General features: G+C 50.6%; 1 protein-coding gene across 1 annotated transcript in view; it reads right to left on the minus strand.

The window, feature by feature from the left end:
• The window catches only part of SPSB4 (splA/ryanodine receptor domain and SOCS box containing 4), an 86,425-nt gene extending 68,907 nt beyond the window's left edge, over window positions 1-17,518 (minus strand). The window contains exons 1-2 of the mRNA XM_055569526.1: window positions 16,918-17,518; window positions 520-1,366 (exon numbers count right to left, since the gene is read on the minus strand). Coding sequence (XP_055425501.1) covers window positions 520-1,213 — 694 coding nt within the window. The 5' untranslated portion in view covers window positions 1,214-1,366; window positions 16,918-17,518. The remainder of the gene's footprint in view (window positions 1-519; window positions 1,367-16,917) is intronic.
• Between the last annotated feature and the right edge of the window lie 4,730 nt (window positions 17,519-22,248).

Here is a 22,248-nt window from a genome sequence, read left to right on the forward strand (position 1 = left end):
ATGTCCGACTCTTTGTGACCCCATGGGCTGCAATGTGCTAGGATTCCTTGTCCTTTATCCTCTCAGGGAGTTTGCTTAAACTCATGTTCATTGATGTCATCGGCGATGCCATCCAACCATCTCATGCTCTGTTGCCCCCTTCTCCTGCCTTCAATCTTTCCCAGCATCAGGGTCACTTCACATTATTATTATCTTATTTGATTTCTCATAACAACCCTGAGCTAGATTACTCTCATTGAGTCACTTCTGCAGAGAGGGAAACTGAGGCACAGCCCAAGATCACCAAGTGAGCAGAAAAAAGTCAAGATCCAAACCCAGGAGCCTGGCCTCGGGGTCCACATCCTCACCACCAGTCCATGCTGCAAGATGATCCCAAGTGCTGACGGCGGATGGGGCCTCACCTGCTTCCCCTCCCTCCAAACTCCCTTCCCTCTCCAGCTCCACTAGGGACTGGCAGCCTCTGGACCCATCCCTGCCCAGCCCCTACCCACACAATCCCCCACAGCAGGCTGCACTTACGGTCAAGGCCATTGATGTAGCGCATGGTGACTTCGCAGTGGCCCCACACGGCACTCACCACCGGGTAGAGCTTCTTGCCCTTGAGGCCACGGAAGGCCACACCCAGGTACTGGCCGTCCACGACGAAGCTGAGTGTGCCCTCGTCCATGTCCAGCACCACGAGCAGTGAATCAGGGAGCGCAAAGGCCTCCTCAGGCCCCAGGAATGCAGGGTAGGCTACGCCGGGCCGGTTCTTGCCATCGTGGTAAAGGCGGCTGCGGCCCAGGTCCCAGCCCCAGGACTCGGCGTCGCTGCCCACCAGCGCAGTATAGCCCACTGAGTGCAAGGGGGCCCGCGCCGTGGCCACGCCCACCACTGCGTGCGTGCCCCGCTGCCGCGCAGGCCAGTGGATCTGCCAGGCGTGCAGGCCACGAGCGTGGCCCACCTTGCCGCGGATGCCATCCGTGCTCTGCGCCACCGGGTGCCGGTGGAAGGTGAGCCGATCGTCATCCTTGACGAACACGTTGAGCGAGCGGTCCTCGGGGTTCCACGCGTGCCGCAGCTGCACTGCCAGCCCCGCCGCCGGCATGTCCAGCAGCTGGTCCAGCCGCGCCGGCCGCCCCGGCTCCTCTCCCCGCAGCTCGCGCTTGGCCGGCCGCAGCGCCGGCTCCCGCACCTCCACCGACTTGAGGCTCCCCGAGAGCTTCTGGCCCATGGCTTGCTGCCGGGAAGGGGCCGCTGCGGGCCACCGCTACCTCCTGGGAGCTTCCGCTCCCCGCAGCCAGGGATGGGCCACGGGGCTGGAAACCAGGCGTCTGGACCGGACACGCCCACAGCCTCCACGGGGCTGGGGCAGGGAACCAAGCTCCTGGAAGGAAGCAAAGGACACGGGTTATAACAGCAGCCTCGACAGCCATCTATGCCCATGACTTGGCTGGGCCCTGGGCATGCATTCATAATAATAACTAATGAATAGAATGATATATGGCACTTATCTAGAATTCACCATTTGCCAGACACTGCTCTAAATGATTCACATTTATTAACTCATTTAATCCTTAAGCCCTCCCAATAAGACATTCATTATTATTCCCATTTTATAGATGAGAAACGCATAGGTCATAGAGGAGATAACTAATTAACCAACGTTTCACAGTTAAGAAGGGGCTGAGCCAAGATCCACACTGAGGCCATCTGGCTTCAGAGTTTGTGTTCTGCTCTTGGAGAAATCACAGGCTATTTTATTTTCAAAATAAGGACTGAGCCCAGAGAAGTTGTGATTTGCTCAAAATCATAGAGAACTCCAGTGCACTTGGTCCCAAGAAACAAGCCCTGTGCCCTAGGTAGGGGGAACAGGGTGCTCAAGACAGGGACATCGGAGATGTTTAGGGTATGGTCCATTGGTTCCTATCCTTGGCTGCCCTGGGGAGCTTAAATAGCATTTCAAGTGCAATCAGTCTTGAGAAACTAGACACTGAGCAAAGATTCATCAAGGTCACCCAGGGACATGAACAAGGACATAAGGCAAGCATCTGAGGATAGGGTGAGGTCTCCATGGTAAGGTGAATTGGAAGCAAGGTGATGAGAGAGTTGGTGTTCAGGCTCTGGAGCCAGAGAGAACTATATGTAAATCCCTCTCTCCATCTCTTAGCTGTGCGTCCACAGGAAGTTTCTCTTAGCCTGTCTAAGACTCCAGTCTATAAAATGGGAATAAAATATTCCCTCCAAGTGGTATGGGAAGCTAAGAGACAATATCAGAAGCCAAACCTGAGACTCTGCCGGCAGATTTTCCTTTCTGGCTCTGTCTTCTAGACATCTTGCATGTACCACTTCCCTTTGGATGGGCAAGCTCTGTCTTTGGGCGTATAAACCCCATTAACAACATTGACTCTGGACAACCTCCTCTGAGACAAGACCCTGGTTTTCAGGGAGGAGAACTTGGCCACCATCACTAAGAGACCAGCCAGAGTTCAGGGTTCTTGGGGTGTTTGGATGGACCCTGGGTGTGGGGAGAGATGGAGAGCTGAGCCCTGCAGCCCATCTAGAGCAAAGGCATGCGTCTTCCCCTCCCTGGTCTGAGAGTTGCTAGGTTCAGAACACTTTCCCCTGAGACAGACCAGGAGGCAGACATTTCCCATGCCCTGCTCTGCCTGGCCACGCCATCGCACCCAAATAGTGGTACAGTCCCAGCCAAAGTGCCATACAGCACTGGCTGCAATAGTGAGCATTGCTTTTTGAACCTTCCAATCTTATTCTCAGCTCTATGTTCTTTCCTTTCTATTGTCAGACCTCAGCTTCAGCACATGCCAACCTTATCCAGAGAGCTCTGGCTAATGTTTAATCTAAGGGGATACCAGCATACGTAAAAATATGCAACACTAGACATTTCTAAGATAGCAAAATAGTTACTCCTCTTCATATCCAAAATCACCCAAAATAAAGGAGAAACAGAAACAGGAATGCAGATTCTATCTTCAGCAAAACCAGAACACATTTGTAATCCAAACCACAACTTATAAGGAAAGGCTGCCAAAAAACCGGTTAAGGGCTGCCAAAAGCAGTGAAGATCAAACGAGGTGTGAGTGAACACCTCCAGAAGATACCTGTGGCTGCAGATGGCTGATGAAGATGGCAGAGTCAGCCAGTAGCTGGCACTCCCTGAAGAAGGAAAACGAAGATTCCTAATCAAGACCAATGGGTACAGGGTGTGTGGTCCAGTGATGGGATCTGCCTCTGACACTATAGGGGAAAAAGGAGGATGGGACTAATGGAGAAAACTACCGTCCGCCATCTTCACAGGAAGCAGTGTGCTGTGAGGCCGAGTAGCAGAAGGGCCTGAACTGCGGGAAGCCCATGGCTATAGAGCCCTGCTGACTGGGTAGAAGCTAGAACAAATCGTTGCCACAGGCCTGTGAACAAAGTTACCACGAACCAGGAAGCAATCCTGCTCTCCTAAAACACCTCACAGCACTTCCTCTACACACACCGCCTGCAAAATGCTGATCAGGAAGGTTCACCTCTTCCAAAGAGAAGCAGCACATGACATAGTCAAAGATACTGGAAAAGAAAGAAATGAGGAAAAGAACAGGAAAAAAGATGGCAAACCAAGAAAACTCACCAGAAAAAAGCTGTCACAAAACAGATGAAAACTGTGACCAAATCTGTAAACTAATTTTGTGATCACTTATTTCATAAGGGAGGCAACTAGTACAGGCTTCAAAAAAAAAGATTAAATACATTTTACACAGTTCAAAGGCAACCTCCAGAAGAACTCAAAATAAAACACAAACCTTCCAAATTGTCATAAAAAACACAGCACAAAATAAAACAGACCATACACCGAAAGATTTTGCTTTAAAAAGCAATAGAAGCAAAAACACAAAGACATAAAACTAAGACCAAAACCCTATATATATATCAATGAATGGCCATAGGAAACTCCTAAAAAGAAAAGATTTTAAGGATTTTAAGGTAACAAGACAAAACCCTCAACCATATGCCATGTTTAAGAGACACTCCCAAAGCAAAGTAATTCAACAATGTTGAAAATAATAGGAAAAGCAAATATATACCAAATAAAAGCAACCTCAAACTAAGCAGGTACTGTAACCTTAATATTAGGCTGCTGCTGCTAAGTCACTTCAGTCATGTCCAACTCTGTGCAACCCCATCGATGGGAGCCCACCAGGCTCCTGTGTCCCTGGGATTCTCCAGGCAAGAATACTGGAGTGGGTTGCCATTTCCTTCTCCAACTAAAGTTAATTAAGGGCAGATGATTTTAAATGAGACAAAGAACACTTTATAACAAGAAAGAATATAATCCACAATTGAAGACTGACTACGTTAAATAACAACACGAAAATTCAAAGCAAAAGCTACAGAAAATACAAGGAAGATCAGATACCCAGTAGAGGCAGATGATTTTAATTCACCTCTTTTAGCTCATGACAGAGTAACTGACCAAACTAAGTAAAAACATAGAAAAACCAAAATTACATACTTAATAAGACAGATTTAATTTATGTATAGTAGTAGTTAGTGGAAGAAGTTTAGTTGTTAAGTTGTGTGCGACCCTTGTGACCCCATGGACTGTAGCCCACCAGGCTCCTCTGTTCATGGGATTCTCCAGGCAAGAATATTGGAGTAGGTTGCCATGCCCTCCTACAGCAGATCTTCCCAACCCATGAACTGATCCCATGCTTCCTTCATTGCAGGCAGTCTCTTGCACTGCAGGTGGATTCTTTACCTCTGAGCCACCAGGAAAGCCAGTTAATGTATATACATTTCTAAAAGAGTTCCCATATATTAGGCCACAAATAAAACCTCTCCCCAAAAGCAGAAATAATATACAGTCTGATAATACAGAAGCTGACTTTATTTTTCTGGTCTCCAAAATCACTGCAGATGGTAATTGCAGCCATGAAATTAAAAGACGCTTACTCCTTGGAAGGAAAGTTATGACCAACCTAGACAGCATATTAAAAAGCAGAGACATCACTTTGTCAACAAAGGTCCAACTAGTCAAGGCTATGGTTTTTCCAGTGATCATGTATGGATGTGAGAGTTGGACTATAAAGAAAGCTGAGTGCCGAAAAATTGATGCTTTTGAACTATGGTGTTGGAGAACACTCGTGAGAGTTGCTTGGACTGCAAGGAGATCCAACCAATCCATCCTAAAGGAGATCAGTCCTGGGTGTTCATTGGAAGGACTGATGTTGAAGCTGAAACTCCAGTACTTTGGCCACCTGATGCGAAGAGCTGACTCATTTGAAAAGACTCTGATGCTGGGAAAGATTGAGGGCAGGAGAAGGGGATGACAGAGGATTAGATGGTTGGATGGCATCACCGACTCAATGGACATGGGTTTGGGTGGACTCTAGGAGTTGGTGATGGACAGGGAGGCCTGGCGTGCTGTGGTTCATGGGGTTGCAAAGAGTCGGACGCAACTGAGTGACTGAACTGAACTGAATACAGAAGAAAAGCTAGAAATTAATCACAAAATTATGGATGACAAAATTCTATCTTTGGACATTCTTAAAAACTCTATTTTAAACAACTTGGATCAAAAAGAGCCCTACATAAAAACTGAAGAGTATCTAGAAAATAAAATATAGAAAACATTCCATATATTAGAATCTGAGGGATCCTATTAAAGTAGAGCTCAGAGGAAATCACGGCTGGTGTACTCATATTAGTGCATGAAGAAGAGTGAAAATATATAAATTAAGCATAATAAAATAGAAAAAGATCTAATAAAAAACCAGGATTTCCCTGATGGCTCAGTGTTAAAGAATTTGCTGGCCAATGCAGGAAACATGGGTTCAATCCCTGGATCGGAAAGATCCCTTGCAGAAGGAAATGTCAGCCTACTCCAGTCTTCTCGCCTGGGAAATCCCATGGGCGAGGTCCCTGGTGGACTACAGTCCACAGGGCTGCAGAATTGGACACAATTTAGCAACTAAAACACAACAAATGGAAAGAACAGAGCCTCTGGTGGTGCAGGACTATAAGCAGCTCCGTGGCCCACGCAGGACATTTCTAAGGCAAATGGCTTTATCCTATGTACACTAGGCCAACTTTGGAACAGCTGAAGAGACACCTTTACTGGGTTTGAAAGTAGTCACTTTCAGGTCATGGAGGTCTGGCTGCTTTCCTTTCTGGCCTTGAAGCCTCTGCCCCATTAGTGGCAGGTGGGGACCTCAAAAGTTACTCCCACTGGCAATAGTGAGGTGGACACACAGCAACCCCTTTGCTGCTCCCCACAAGACAGGATCACAGCAGAGTGCTCATGTCCACTAATGGTCTTTCACTAAGGAAAGCTAGTGACAGCACAATATAACAAAGGGCAGGGGTTCAATCCCTTCCTGTCCACTGGGCCCTGCGTAAGGGCTTAACCTCTCTGAGACGGGTTTGAAAAGCACTCTGTGGGCTAACCTTGCCTGTCTTTGCAAGGATCAGGGGAGACACCTGTCTGGAATGGCACAGGTACCTGGGAGGCACCGGGTGAATGTTACATGCTTCTTTAAATTGTGCGTGTCCTCTGCCCTAGCCATTTAACCACCTGAATGCATCCCAAGGGCTTCCCTGGTGGCTCAGCAGTAAAGAATCCACCTGCAGTGCAGGAGATGTGGGCTTGATCCCTGGGTCAGGAAGAGCCCCTGGAGAAGGAAATAATAATCCACACCAGTATTCTTGCCTGCAGAGTCACATGGACAGAGGAGCCTGGTGGACTATAGTCCATGCTGTCTCAAAAGAGTCGGACATGACTAAATTTGAGCGCCGAACTTGAAAAAGCTGATGTTCCCCCTTGAAGACCCTGCACAGCCAAAAATAAAAAGCAAAAAAAGGAAAAAGGGTATGCGCTAGGATTTAGCTACAGAAGCAAAGGGCAGAGTGGTTCATAGCAACAAAGGACAGAGATCAGTGTAAATGCTCACAATAGGAGGTTCTGACTTTCTCTCGGGTGCCCAGCTCCCAGCCAGATCCACTCTGCCCATACCTGTCCAGCACCCCAGTGGGACATTGCCTCTGCAGTCCTCGCCCCAGACAAGTTCCAGCTCCTGCAGTCTCCTACAACTGTGACTAAACTAACAAATGAATAAAAGAGGGGCTGAGTTACTTGGGCTTATTCCCATGGAAGCTGTCAGAGGCAGAGGTCAGGATCAGCATGACCAGCTAAAGACAGGGCCAAGGCCAGAGCTGGGAGACAGAAAGTTACTAACGCAAAGTCCCAACCTCTATACCAGGGTGACACGTCAATCTTCATGTCTTTGTCCATGCACAGTTGCGGCCCCAGACCTTCCTTCCTCACCTTCCCAATTCTGCCCGAGAGCCCCACCTCCTCCAGGAAGCCTGCCCTGATCCTCCAGGCCTCTAGGTGCCTGTCCCTCCTAAGTCAGCCAGGACTTTCTGGTCCACTATCCTGTTTTTTTTTTTTTTTCCTACCTCAAGGGACATTGCTCTGGGGACAAGAAGCTTCCCCTGGGCTTCTTCATAACCCCCCTCCTCTCCCCAAGCACACATATAAGCATGGTGCTTTGAAGACAGGGCAGAGTACATGTATGGTGTGAAGAGGAGATTCTGGCCTTCGGCAAGGTCTCGCTTTCTGTTCTTTCTAGAGGATTTGGCAGGAAAAGGTCCAGGGCTGGAGTCAGAAGATGGGAACACGGGACCTTGTTCCCCACTAACACAGTCACCATCTCTGAGTCTCTGGGCCTGGGTCACATCCAGTCTGCCCCTTGTTAGATACTGCTGTGCTCCCTTCTTGCTTCCAGCTCTCATCTATTCATTCGACAAAGACTTGGTGGATGGCTACCATGTGACAGGTTCTTTACTGCTGAGAGCTAGGGGCATGCAGTAGTGGACAAGTCGGGCTCAGCCCCTGCCCCCTCTCTCCAGCCAGAGGGAGTGAGGGCTTGTCACATCTCTCCTCTCATCTCCACCACAGCACATGGCACTGGACTAGGCATAGACAAGATACAACAGGGTCTAACTTCCTGGTAGGAGTAACATCAGCTCTCAACCCAGCAAGCGGAGGGCATACTGAACAGTGCCTCCATCACATTTCCTCAAACCAAACTTAATTTCTTAGGCCATGTTTGAATGGGGATGCTTAATGACATTATCCGGAAGGATCTGCCCTGGGGCTTCAGTGATGGCTGAGCAAGAAAACAAAAACTCAAATTGTCAGCTGCCCTTCCCAGGACCCTGGCGGGTGTTGCAGCCCGAGAGGGAAATGAGGAGACACAAAGCGTGGATGTCGCACTTCGTAAGGAGCCTCAGCTGTTTGCAAAATGTGATACTCAATTCTTCAGAGGCCCAGGACCCCAAATCCCATTCTCGGAGTCTTGTCTGCTGGACTTAGTCAGGCATGGGGTCTCCCAAGAGACAGGACTGCTGCAGGATTGATGATGACTGGGTGAAATGCCCTCCCCTCAATGTGGCCTCTGGCTTTGGACTTGCTAGGGAAGGGGCTGGGGGTGGATTTCATTCCTTCATTTAACCAGTGGTAACGGTGCCTCCCTGGAGATGTGAGGCTTCAGGAAAGTGTAAGACCTGATCACTTCCCGTCCAGGAGAGCTCAGAGGGGTCGGACTCAGTGACAAGTCTGAATAATGACAAGGACTGTAAAAAGAAGTGCATTTTGATACCACTTGAATCCCTATAATAGACTGATTATTGCTTTCAAACATATGTGACAGCTTTTGTGAAATGCAAAGCTGATCTAATCACATTCCCTGCTTAAAATCCCCCACAGCTCTCCAGGGCTTTCAGAAGAAAGTACAAACTCCTAACCCTTTTTATTGTTGTCTAGTTGCTAAGTCGTGTCTGACTCTTTCACAGACTGTAGACCGCCAGGCTCCTCTGTCCATGGGGTTTCCCAGGCAAGAATGCTGGAGTGGGTTACCGTTTCCTTCTCCAGGGGATCCTCCTGATCCAGGAATCAAACTTGCTCTCTCCTGCATTGACAGGCAGATTCTTACTACTGAGCCACCAGGGAAGCCTCTCCTAACCCTTCCCCCCACAAAAGCTCCACAATGCTTTCTTGGCCCATCTCCCTCTATGAAGCCCCTCACAGCATTCCCACTAAGCTGTGTGAATTTCCCCACAGGCACCACAGGGGCCCACACACTCGTGTCCTGAACCTCTGCCGCCTTCACCCATTCCCTCTCCCTTGCACACCCCTCCCACATATACTCACCTGGGTAATTCATTCAACTCGGGTATCAGTGCCTCTGGGGAGCTCGTCATCCTGTGCTCTGAGAGCCCCTGCACCTGTCTCCATCACAGACTTATCACTGATGTCTCCTCAGCCACCTCCCTCCCTCTGAGACAGGGGACAACTCAAAAGCAGGGGCTGGGTCCGCCACCAGAGTCCTTGGGACTCTGCAGGGCTCTGGCTCAGAGGGAAAGTAGTGGGAGCGAAAGCATGAGCACAGAAATAAAAGCAACCTGCTGCCTCGGAAAGAGCCTCCACTGAGGCATGACTGAGAGAGCAGAGCACCGTGAGCTTGGGCGAGTCAATCACTTACATCTTCAGCCCTCAGTTTTCACCTCTGCCTAATGGTGCCAATGGTACCTACTTGGACCTGGTTCGACGGGGATGTTCCTAAGATTTTCTTGGTATAAATATTAAGCAAAGAGGCTATTCTATTAAAAGATGCTCCTTGAGAGTGAACCTGCCAATAGTGAATGAGCCAAAGAACCCCCAAGCTTTTATTCACTGGCGTCCATTAGCTTTTCTCTCTAGACATGCATGGAGCTCAAGCGACACTTGGCTGGGGCAGGCCCTTTCTTACCAGGAGCTCACAAAGAGAGCCATCTGTCCAGCTCCAGGTGGAACCGTCTCACGCCCGTCCTCTGGGAGCATGAATCAATGAGGCTTCCCTGCGCCTCTCCTTCTTGTGGGGTTTCCATGGGAATCCTCCCACATGTGACAGAGCCAGGAGCCCCCAAGGCGGAAGCTCAGGCTGTCAGTCAGCAAAGAGCGCAGGAGATGGGATGAAGAAGGTTTGCTAGGCAGTGACCAAGCCAGCTTGCTCTGCAAGGTCACTTGAAAGAGACACACCTCTAAGGCAGCGAGGCCAGAGGCCCTACATCCAGGTGCTTTCCTGGCAGAGTCTGGTTCCTGCTCCAGCTGCCCCAGTGCCCCAAGCATGTGTGGGTGGCTCTGTGGGACAGCTGGCCTCTGTAAGGCTGCAGCAGACCTACCTAGGAGAAAGTGGCTGGGGGTGAGTGAGGTGTAACAGGACCCTCAAGGAAAAACTTCAAGAAAGAAAACACAGTGACCTTCATGTCTAGCCTGTCATTTATCTCCCTAACCGAACTTTGCTCGCTTGGTATAACTGGTTGTCTGAAATCTCAATGCCTGAATGAAAATGGAAACTGCGTGCCTCAGGCTTGGTCTAGGAGATCATAATAGGAACCTGCTGGAATTTCTGAAGGTCCTTCTGTTAAGCTTCAGGTGTCTCTGGGAGCATTTTTGAGATACTGGGGTGGGGTGGGGGCGCAACTAGAGAGGAAGAGGGGATGGAAGGAAATGGGGAGACAGAGAGACCCAGAGAGAGAGAGAGGAGAGACAGGGAGCCCTAGGCAGCAGGGAGCCACTATGGCCCCAGAAAGCCATGGGACGTGGCATCTCACAGAATGTGGCTGACAGGCGAGACGTTTCTGTGAACAAAGCCACAGACTGGTTTCTGGAGAAGGCAGAGCTCCAGGCTCACCCATCAGTGACTTTTCACACCTCTGAAAGCCGGGTGGAGGACTTGGGAGCTGCTCTGGGCCCCTCCTTCTGCGCACACCAGCACACGGAGGTGCAGAGCTCCGGCAGTTTCCTGCAGCTTTCTGTTCCAGGGTGCACCTGGCCTGCCTCATAAATGGGGCTCCCCCACTGCTGCCTCTTCAGTTCTGCTGCTCCCTCTCTGCGTGCCCCCTCTCTCGTGATTGGCATTCCCAGCCCTCTGCGGATTCTCTCAAACTGGGTCTCCAGCCTTGCTCTCTTTCCTCAGCACCAGACCCACCTACTCGGAAGCCTCTGGCCACCCCAGATCACCCCAGACTAGCTGTTCCTTCAAATGACGCTGTAAAGCCAGGAGGCCTCTTTCCCTGTGGACACGCCCACCCATCCTAGATAGCAGATATGGCGGCTTAGGGGCCGCAGGCACCTCAGAATCTACACGCCCAGGGCTGAAAGCAGCCTCTTTCTTCTCTTCTCTGGCAAACCTGGTTCCTCTCTGCTCGTCCTCTTTTCTGCCGTGGATCTCCCTGTCTCTCGGTCTCCCTCAGTGCCTTTGGCTCTCCCTTAGTTCAGATCTTGCCTGGATTACTACAAGGGTCTCCCAGTGGTGCCCCAAGCCACCATCCATGCTGCCACAGGGTGAATCTAACAGAGGCACCCACTCACCTTTTGTTCAGCTCTCCAGGTGGCTTCACCAGGGAGAAGCTGTACCCCTTTCCTTGATACATAAGGATCCCCAAGACCTGTCCTTGCTTATTTCTCCCATACCAGTCAGTCTCCCAGCATGGCCCCCGTCAGAGCGGTCACAGTAGACTCCTCTCACAAATCCTATCCTGCCCATCCTTTTTCCTGGGATCCTTCTCACCTTCCCTGGCCTGACTGATATTCCTTCTCCTCATACTTCCAAGTGGGGCTGGGCACCCTCTGTGGCATTCCTCCATTGCCCTGTGGCCTCATCCTGCATCCCCAGCTGTCTTCTGTACCATGGGCTCTGTTTCTTGCTGGCGAGGCCAGCACCCACCCCCCAGCCTCTGCCTCCTACCAGCACCTGCTACCACTGGCTACATCGGGCTGCAGAAGACACTTCCGCTCCACACCTCTTGTACAGTTTGCCTTTTCAACAACAAACAACATTGTTCTCTCATAATTAAAGTACACATTTTAAATGGGGATTAACTCAATATGTATAGCAAAAAAATCACACGCAGTCCACACCGCCCAGGAAGGTTCATGACTCCTGATTTGGGTCTTCAATCCTCTTTCCCAAAGGACTCAACAGAGATGACTTTTTCCTACAGCTTCAGAACAGGTACCCCCTGTGAGCCTTATTTACGGACCATATTTTATTCAAAATATTTTATTTAAAATGTGTTGCTGGGGACTTCCCTGGTGGTCCAGTGGTTAAGAATTTGAGCTCCTAATGCAGGGTGCCGGGGTTCAGTCCCTGGTCAGGGAACTAAGATTCCACATGCTGCAACTAAGACCTGGTGTCAAATAAATAAATAAATATTTAAAAAATAAAGGACTACCCTGGTGGTGCAGTGGATAGGAATCCGCGTGCGCATGCAGAGGACACAGGTTCGAGCTCTGGTTGGGGAAGATTCCACATGGCAGGGAGTAACTAAGCCTGCGCACCACAACTACTGAGGCCGACGCATCCAGAACCTGTGCTTTGCAACAAGAGAACCCACTGCAATGAGGAGCCCACGTACCATACCGAGAGTGGCCCCCACTCACTGCAACTAGAGAAAGCCCGTGCAAAGCAACAAAGACCCAGGGCAGCCAAAAATAAATAAAAACTGAAAAAGAAAAATCAAATGTGTTGCTATTTTATTTTTTATTGTTGATCTTTCTTGCCAAGTGTGTATGGCTATGTTCACATCAGTTGTGTGTATGCACTCATATACTTAGTTTTTAAAAATGACTCTGAGGCAGAGACGTCTGGTAATTTTGCTTCAGGTACTTCCACACCCCCTGATTTTCTGCACCCTGTGGCCTGTTCTAGCTGCGAGGTTGCCTGAGACCCTTCTTTCCTATACCAACAAAGAAGGGGCGCTTGAAGACCCTGGCTATGTAACCACGTCAGGCATCATTCTCTCGGGGAGAATCAAGTAGCCCCTGTAGGGTGAAGGGAACTAGGTCTTTTCCCAGAGAGGAGGGGAACTCAGCACTGGCCCAGGTCTTGGTCACTTTCTGGAGTAGAAGTGAAGCTCCCCAAGGACAGGCCTGTCCAAGTGAGGAGGAGCCAGGTTTGATAAAAGCCAAGGAAAAAGTCTTCTAAGTGTTGGAGCAAAGGCAGAAAGGTCAGGAGTAGAGGTTAATAAGAGAGGAAAACAGTGAGAAAGGCGTGAAAGGTAGCAGGAACCAGACCTGTAGGTCTTTCAGTTCAGTTCAGTTCAGTCGCTCAGTCGAGTCCGACTTTTGGCGACCCCATGAATCGCAGCACGCCAGGCCTCCCTGTCCATCACCAACTCCCAGAGTTCACTCAGACTCACATCCATTGAGTCAGTGATGTCATCCAGCCATCTCATCCTCTGTCATCCCCTTCTCCTCCTGCCCCCAATCCCTCCCAGCATCAAGGTCTTTTCCAATGAGTCAACTCTTCACATGAGGTGGCCAAAGTACTGGAGTTTCAGCTTCAGCATCATTCCCTCCAAAGAAATCCCAGGGCTGATCTCCTTCAGAATGGACTGGTTGGATCTTGCAGTCCAAGGGACTCTCAAGAGTCTTCTCCAACACCATAGTTCAAAAGCATCAATTCTTCAGCGCTCAGCCTTCTTCACAGTCCAACTCTCACATCCATACATGACCACTGGAAAAACCATAGCCTTGACTAGACGGACCTTTGTTGGCAAAGTAATGTCTCTGCTTTTGAAAATGCTGTCTATCAAAAAAAAAAAAAGAAAGAAAGAAAGAAAATGCTGTCTACGTTGGTCATAGCTTTTTTTCCAAGGAGCAAGCATCTTTTAATTTCATGGCTGGAGTCACCATCTGCAGTGATTTTGGAGCCCAAAAATATAAAGTCTGACACTGTTTCCACTGTTTCCCCATCTATTTCCCATGAAGTGATGGGACTGGATGCCATGATCTTTGTTTTCTGAATGTTGAGCTTTAAGCCAACTTTTTCACTCTCCACTTTCACGTTCATCAAGAGGCTTTTTAGTTCCTCTTCACTTTCTGCCATAAGGGTGGTATCATCTGCATATCTGAGGTGATTGATATTTCTCCCGGCAATCTTGATTCCAGCTTGTGTTTCTCCCAGTCCAGCGTTTCTCATGATATACTCTGCATATAAGTTAAATAAGCAGGGTGATAATATACAGCCTTGACATACTCTTTTTCCTATTGGGAACCAGTCTGTTGTTCCATGTCCAGGTCTAACTGTTGCTTCCTGACCTGCATACAGATTTCTCAAGAGGCAGGTCAGGTGGTCTGATATGCCCATCTCTTTCAGAATTTTCCACAGTTTATTATGATCCACACAGTCAAAGGCTTTGGCATAGTCAATAAAGCAGAAATAGATGTTTTTCTGGAACTCTCTTGCTTTTTCGATGATCCAGTGGATGTTGGCAATTTGATCTCTGGTTCCTCTGCCTTTTCTAAAACCAGCTTGAACATCAGGAAGTTCACGGTTCATGTATTGCTGAAGCCTGGCTTGGAGAATTTTGAGCATTACTTTACTAGCATGTGAGATGAGTGCAATTGTGCAGTAGTTTGAGCATTCTTTGGCATTGTCTTTCTTTGGGATTGGAATGAAAACGGACTTTTTCCAGTCCTGTGGCCACTGCTGAGTTTTCCAAATTTGCTGGCATATTGAGTGCAGCACTTTCACAGCATTATCTTTCAGGATGTGAAATAGCTCCACTGGAATTCCATTACCTCCACTAGCTTTGTTCGTAGTGATGCTTTCTAAGGCCCACTTGACTTCACATTCCAGGATGTCTGGCTCTAGGTCAGTGATCACACCATTGTGATTATCTGGGTCGTGAAGATCTTTGGAGGCACCTTAATCTTACTCCTGGGCAGCCTCAAGGAGATTCTAAGACTAGGAGGGATTTGATCTATATTATATTTTTAAAAGATGTTTCTGATAAATGATTATTATTTGCTGATGTGATATGTGAAAATTGTCTTGTAGTTTGAACTTAAATTTTTCTTATTCAAGAAAAATGAGGTAGAGCAACTTGTCATATGCTTGATATTTCAGTTTTACTTTGTGCATGTGAACTGTGAATGGTCTTTTTCTTGTTGACTTGAGGACATTTTTACACATTAAAGAGATGAGCCCTTTGTGACAGGAGTGACAATTCTCCCAGTTTGTCATGTCTTTTCACTGTTTCTGATGATGTCCCTGTAGATTTTCTTCTCATATAACTGAGTTTACCAGTCTTTTAAGCAAAATAGAAATACAGCCTGGAGAGATATTTGAGTAGAATGGTCAGCAAGCAGAATTTTGTTTGTTGTTTGCCCAAGGTGGCTTAAATTCCTTTTATTGGTACTTTTAAAGGAAGTTTGTAAAGTGGAATCTATCAGAGGGGTATGTGTCTCAGGAGGATGGTGTCTTGTGTCAAACATGTTTGTATCAAGCTACCAACACCGTGTCTTTCTACAAACTCCATTAATCAGCAGCACTTTTGGAAAAATGGAGTTGTGGAGGATGAAGAAGGATCCCCCATCAGTCTCAGTGACAGAGATTGCAGAACTGGGTTGGAGGAGAGGGGCATCAAGGGGGAAAGAGAGGGAGAGGCGGGAGAGATGTGTTGCACGGGTGCTGCTTCCTTAGGTGCAATGACCGCCTGGAGGGGGAGGGGCGGGCAGCTCCTGTATTCTCCTTTTAATAGCGTTTCCCCCAAGCTCAGGCACGTCTTCCTGATTTATGTTCATCGATTGCAGGAGGACGGAAGGTGGATGGAGGATGGAGGCTCTGATTCCTAGAGAGGAGAGAACTCCTTCAACCCCTAAACTCCCCCGGGAGGAGGCTGGGGCAGACGAGGAAACTGAGCTAGGAAAGATTAGAGTACTTGTCCAAGGTCACACTGCGGGCTGATGGTGGAGGCGGAATTCGAACTCAATCAAGCTTATTCCAGAGAGCTCTCCGTCTCCTAGCGCTACGGCCCACAAGTGCCCTCCTCTCTCTGCCAGTCCGTAACAGCCCATGCTCCTGCATCCCGGACGCGGGAGCGGCCACTTCCCCCCCTCTCCCCTCAAGCCCTCTTCTCCCTCCAGGGAGAGGTCCTGGGCTCGGCGTCCCCTCCTGGTTCTGAGCCCGTGGCGCGTCTTGCCCTACCAGGGCGGACACATTTGCCGCGCTCCAGGCTCTGGCCTCCTCCCTTCTTCCCAGACCCCACCCCCCTCCCCTGCCCGTGACTCACTCTGCACGCGACCCCCTCCCTTCCAAAGCATCGCCAAGTTTGTCTCCAAGCAAGGCCAGGAGCTGGCCCCAAGCAGCGCTCGGACCGGGCGACCAGCCTCACTATCCAGCGTCAAGAGTAAACAGTGACAACAGCCCCCATTTCACCAGTATCCACTGCGTGCCAGGCGCTTGATTTCCATCGCTCTGAACTGCCCCCGCCCCCCAACCCGGACGAACAGACTCCTGGAAATTACTGTCCCCAATACATCGACGAAAGAACTGCTGCAGCTCCGGAAAGTTGGATGACACGCTTGGGCTCACACAGCTAATAATAATGCTGGCTAACGTTTGATCGAGTGGTTCTTATGTGTCAGGAACAGGTCTACGTACATTACGACAACCACCCCATAGATGCTACTAAGAGCCCTATTAAAAGGGTACCATTATCACCCCCATTCTACGGATGAAGAAATCAAGGTTTGGCTCCTTGTCCAAGGTCACTCATTCAGTGAATGACATATCATGGACCTAAACCCAGGCAGGGTGACTCCGGCGGGGGCGGGGTGGGGGGGGGGGTTAGTTTTTTGTGCTGTCTCCATTACGCAGAAAAGCAGCGGGCTTCGAACCCATGGTACCAGGGGCCGGCCCCAAACGCCCAAAGGCAAACTAACCAGCTCGGATTGCCACAGTCCGCAGAGAGGAATTCCCGGGGATCTGGACCGGACCGACGCCAGGAGCGCGGACTGTGGCCAGTGCCGGCCCGCACGAGGTCCGCGCGGCCAGACCTCGGCTCCCGCGCGCTTCTCACCAGAAGATGGAGAATACTCACCATAAAAGAGAGGGCAAGCGCCTGCCCTGGAGGAATCGCCAGCGCTGGCAGGTCCTGGACTCCGAGGAGAGACGTCTGCGGGCGCTGCCACCAGCTCAGGGGCGCCCGAGCGACCCCGAAGATACCGGCTTGTTCCCCGGGGCCAGGGGCGCGTCCTCACGGCTCGAGCCCCGCAGCAGCGCCCCCTCTGCCCAGCAGGGTGGCCCGGAGTTGGAGCGTTCTTGGGGAAGTTGGCGCTCCAGCGCGGCGAGAGGGCGCAGGAGGTCGGGTGGGAGAGGGGAAGCGTCTTTTCTGCGCGGATCCCGGGGGCGCGCCAAGGCCTGCGCTCCAGCGGTTCCTAAGCTCCGCGCTGGACCTGGAGGGCGGCGAGTCCCGAGCTCAAGGCGCACGGGCCGCGCCTCTGCCGCCCGCCCCTGGCGCGCCCGGCGTCTTCCCCCTCGCCCTGGGCGCACGCATTGGTGTTCGAAACTGGGGCCCGGGTCCGGGCTACGGTGCGCTCATCGCCCTCCCCAAGGGGCTGGGCGTCTTTGTGCGCGGGGCGCGCCGGCCGCCGCGGCCAGCTCTGGATGCTGCAGCCGCCGCCGCCTCCCCCTCCTCCTCCGCCGCCGCCCGCTCCCAGCCTTCCCGGCCGGCCCAGAGGCTGCAGCTGAAAGCCGATCCGGCTGAGCTCATCCCTGAAGGCCACTAATCCAATAGCCGCGGAAGGCGCGGCCGCCGGGAACGCCCCTTCCCCCACCATCCCGCGCCCCGGCCCGTCCCAGCTCGGGCCGCTGCCGGAGCCGCCACCTTTCCGAGGCCACCAGCTGGCGGGAGAGGGAAGTGGAGCCCGCGGCCGCGTGCCGAGTCGGCGCGGTCGCCATTCACCCGCCCGCTAGCCCGCGCACTCCCTCACTCACGCACTCATTCATGCGCGCCCCCCCACCCCCATTCATTCAAGCGCGCCGGGAGCGCCAGGGTGGGTGCCCCTGAGCCGGAGGAGACAGTCTTTCGGCAGCTTTGCTGTCTTTACGCATCTTGTGTGGGAAATAGCAGCCGGGGAAAGATCTTGGTTTAATGACCTCTTCCTCAGGAGCGTGTCTACACTTTATTTTTTAAAGATCAGATTCCAGCTCATCTTCTAAAGTACAATTTCATACCTCTCCTGCTTCTCGGAGCCTTACCCCGACCACTCGAGGAGCAAAGAGGTGTTTCTACTCGGCCTGCTGCCAGGACTGGAGGTGGGCCGCCCGATTGCCCGCCAGCCTGAAGCGGAGGAAGAGGGCGTGGCCAGAGCGGAGGCCAGGAGGGTGCTTGTAGCATCTGTGCTCTCTCTGGAAAATTGACAGTTACGGGTCTGGGTGCCTTTTGTGCTCCCAGAGGTGAGCTTAGTTCATTCCACAATGATCTGGTCTGACCTCAGCCCTCTCTTACGCCGGATACCAAACGGCCTAGGGGCAAAGCGCCGGTTCATATGGGACCTCCGCCGGTAAGTCGCTTCAGTCGTGTCCGACTCTGTGCGACCCCATAGACGGCAGCCCACCAGGCTCCCCCGTCCCTGGGATTCTCCAGGCAAGAACAATGGAGTGGGTTGCCACACAGACAAGTAAAAGGTAACTCAACCTAGGGAAACAGATGGCAGCTCTGGGGCTCCTTTTTCAGGCTGGGAAGGGCAATCTGTAAATGCTTCCTAGTAGAGGGGGCTACATGAATTAGCCCTGGAGACAGGGGAAGGGTGGTCATCTCTCTAGATACCATACAGCATGGAGCCTCTGGTATGGACGGGAGTGTAAACGACAAGGTAAGATATGGCTGGAGGGATGGACAGTGGCTAGGGTCTTGGAAGTCAACTAGAGTTTGATCTTTCCTCAAGATTAGTTGAGGCCTTTAATCAAAGTAATGCATTACCAGATTTACATTCTTCAAAGATCTCTCAGCGGAGTGAATGGATGGAGGAAAGCAAGCTTGGAACTCCTGATACAGTCCAAGCAAAAGATGGCGCTTCACAAACCAGTTTAGCCATTGGGTGGACAGCCAAAGGGGGTATTGATCAAGTATTTATTTCCTACTGTTCTGTCATTGCCTGTTTGTACGTGTCTCCCTCCTAAAGCTGTGAACCCCTTCAAAGGGCAAGAACGCTTTTTATACGTGCCTGAATTCTCTATACCCACCCAGAACAGATGTTGAATAAATGTACTTTGAATTGACCTGAGTGGCATTCTGACCTGCACTCACATTTACTGTATTTGGGGGGTCTCCACAGCAGTCCTTTCTATCCCCCATCAGGAAACTCCTGGAGCACCTATTCTGCAAGCTACTGAGGGGGCAATAGACACAGATGCGGGGCAAGAAGAGAAAATTTTGGGGAAAAGATACAGAAGCCAAAGGGAATTGAAAGATTTTCAGTGGTTTCTCCACCTGGCTGACTGGGTGGGGGAGGGAGGGATATGCCCATCTCTTGCCCTCTTTGCTAGGAAATATCACAACAGCTTCAAGGACAAGATAGGGAATGAACAATGGTCACAGTTTGAGAAACTAATTTTTCCCTGGGGGATCCAGATAGGTTCAACCTGCTGACCTCTCCAGATGTGCCTTAGGCCCAAAGATGTAGACACACCACCCCTCCAAGTGTCCCTAAAATACTCCTGCCCTTGTATACCAAGCAGAATGACTTGTCGTTTTGGGAGAAGTCAGAATAGCCTGGGTGTTATTTAATAAAACTTCACGTTGAGGTAAGCAGCCTCTAAGATGTCTCCAGCAATCTCTGCCCCTTGGTTTCATACCCTTGTGTAACCACTCCGTTTAGGTGTGGCCGGCCTCATGGACTTGCTTCTCACCAAGAGAATAATGTGGAAGTAATGGATGGCCCAGCCAAGATTAGGTTATAAAAGATCGTGGCTTCGGCTTTGAGCATGCACGCTCTGTCTTGCATGTTCTCTCTCTCTTTTGAATTAGCTCTCTGGAAGAAGCCACCTGCTGTGTGCTGAAGCAGCCTTGTGGAGAGACCCGTGTGGTGGGGACAGAGACTGCCAGCAACCGTGCGAGTGAACTTAGAAGCTGATCCCACCCTCCAGTCCTAGCTGGGCCTTCATATGAGAAGGCAGCCCTGTCTGACACCTTGACCGCAATTTCATGGGAGACGTTGAATCAGAGAAACTCAACTACACTGTGCCCAGATTCCTGACCACGGAAACTGTAAAAGAATAAATGTTCATTGTATTAAGCTGTTCTTTTTCGGGGGTAATCTGTTGTGCACCAATAGATAACTCATGCAAGATGTTCTTAACTACCCAAGGGCGATTCAAAAAATAAACCCTTGAAGAACTAACCAGTCTCACTCCAAAGAAAACACATATTTCACAGGTATGGCTAGGCAGCCTCTGGGTTTAATTTCAATTCAGGCTCTTTGAGTCTTAGCTTTTTCACTATAAAATGGGGACAGAAGGATTTCCTGAGTATGGTCATGTGTTGTAGCATTTACATACAGAGTAGGTACTCAATAAATCTTTTTCTTCCACTTCTCAGCAGTAGACAAAGATCTGCAGCATTCTTGGAATTCTTGGGCTAAGGCAAAGTTAGGCCTGGAGCAGAAGGTCCGCCGGAGGGGCTGCTATTGTCAGGGGTCCAGAATCGCTGTTTATAATGCAAAACTGTGGACTTCTGCGGTGGGCCAATACTTAAGAATCCACCTGCCAATGCAGGGAACACAGGTTCAATCCCTGGTCTGGGAAGATCCCACATGCCACAGAGCAACTAAGCCTGTGGGCCACAACTACTGAAGCCCATGCACCTGGAGCCCAAACTCTGCAACTAGAGAAGCCACCTCAATAAGAAGCCTGTGCACCACAATGAAGAGTGCCCCCACTTGCTGCAACCAGAGAAAGCCCTCGTACAGCAACCAAGACCCAGAGCAACCAAAAGGAAACTAATTAAATACATTTAATACAAAGCTGTGAACCCCACCATTTGCCTGCCTCTTTCTCCCAGCTGACTTGGAATCCACTTACTAGGTCTCAGCAAACATGGTCTCCTTCGCAGTATCAACTGTAGTTTAATAGAAGTTGAGGAAAAACTCTCAGACCTGAGAAATTCTGGCTAGCGAGGCTTGCTCCGAGGAGGTGTATAGGGAGGAGGACTCTGATGTGTGCAGGTGGCGTGTCTTCCGCCCTCCCTCAGAGGAAACCTCGTTTGAGCCTAGCCTAGGGCGTGGGTCGGTCCTGTCTGAGATTGGTCCCCTCTAGTGCTTGTATGCGTGTTAAGTCACTTCAGTATTGTCTGACTCTGCGATCCCATGGACTGTAGCCCATTAGGCTCCTCTGTCCATGGGATTCTCCAGATAAGAGTGCTGGAGTGGGTTGCCATGCCCTCCTTCAGGGGATCTTCCCAACCCACGGATCGAACCTTAGTCTCTTAAGTCTCCTGCATTGGCAGGCAGGTTCTTTACCACTAGCACCACCTGGGAAGCCCCTCTGCAGCTTATGCACCACTGTCTCCTTCCTAATGGCTCTGCTTTCTCACTTCTGCTCTGCAGCCAAAGCTGTCTTCTCAAAGTCACCCGTGCCACCCCCTTCAGAGAATGGCCCGCAGGATGGTTTTCCCACTTCTTAGCTGAATCTGGCACGAGCCTCAGTTTCCTGCACCTTTGCTCTGGGCCAAGCCACACCAAGACCCCCTGAGCTACTCCAGCGAGCCACGCTTCCTCCCTGACACCAGCCTTCGAACACGCTGACCTTGCTCCCTGGCACGGATTTTGCCTAGGTAACTCCGATTCTCTGCCTGTCTGCACGACCTCTGCTCCAAGAAGCCTTCCCAACACAATGGGCTCAGGGTCCGCTGTCCTGTGTGTGCCCTCCTGCCTGGTCCCCCACCCAGGGTCCCCATTCCACTGTTCCTGCTGCCTCTTTTCTTGCCATCCTCTCCTCCCCCAAGATGTGAGCACTTCCAGGGCAGAGCTGTCTTTTTCTTCTTTATAGCTTTTGCACTCCCACCTCCCATCTCCATTTTCATCTCACTAATTTCTCTTCCATTTACATCTCACTAATTTCTCTAAGCAACACGGTCCTCCCCAGGACCCCTCCCCCTGTGGATTAGGGCCCCTTTCTTGGAGCCCCACAGCAGCGTGTTGTCTTCCCTCTGTCACTGCACTTTGCAAACCCTTTGGGAACTGTCAGACTCCCGCAGCAGACAGTGGCTCTGCTAAGGGCACAACTGTGTCTGTTTCACCCCAGTGCTCCTGGCACCCAACCTAATGCCAGGTATGCAGCAGACAGCCAATAGATGTTCATGGAAGAAATGACTGAAGGCAGGACAGAAAGAAGGAAAGAAAGAGGCTGGGAGGAAGAAAACCTATCTCCA

Source organism: Bubalus kerabau, chromosome 2, assembly GCF_029407905.1.
Source record: "Bubalus kerabau isolate K-KA32 ecotype Philippines breed swamp buffalo chromosome 2, PCC_UOA_SB_1v2, whole genome shotgun sequence".
NCBI lineage: Eukaryota > Metazoa > Chordata > Mammalia > Artiodactyla > Bovidae > Bubalus > Bubalus kerabau.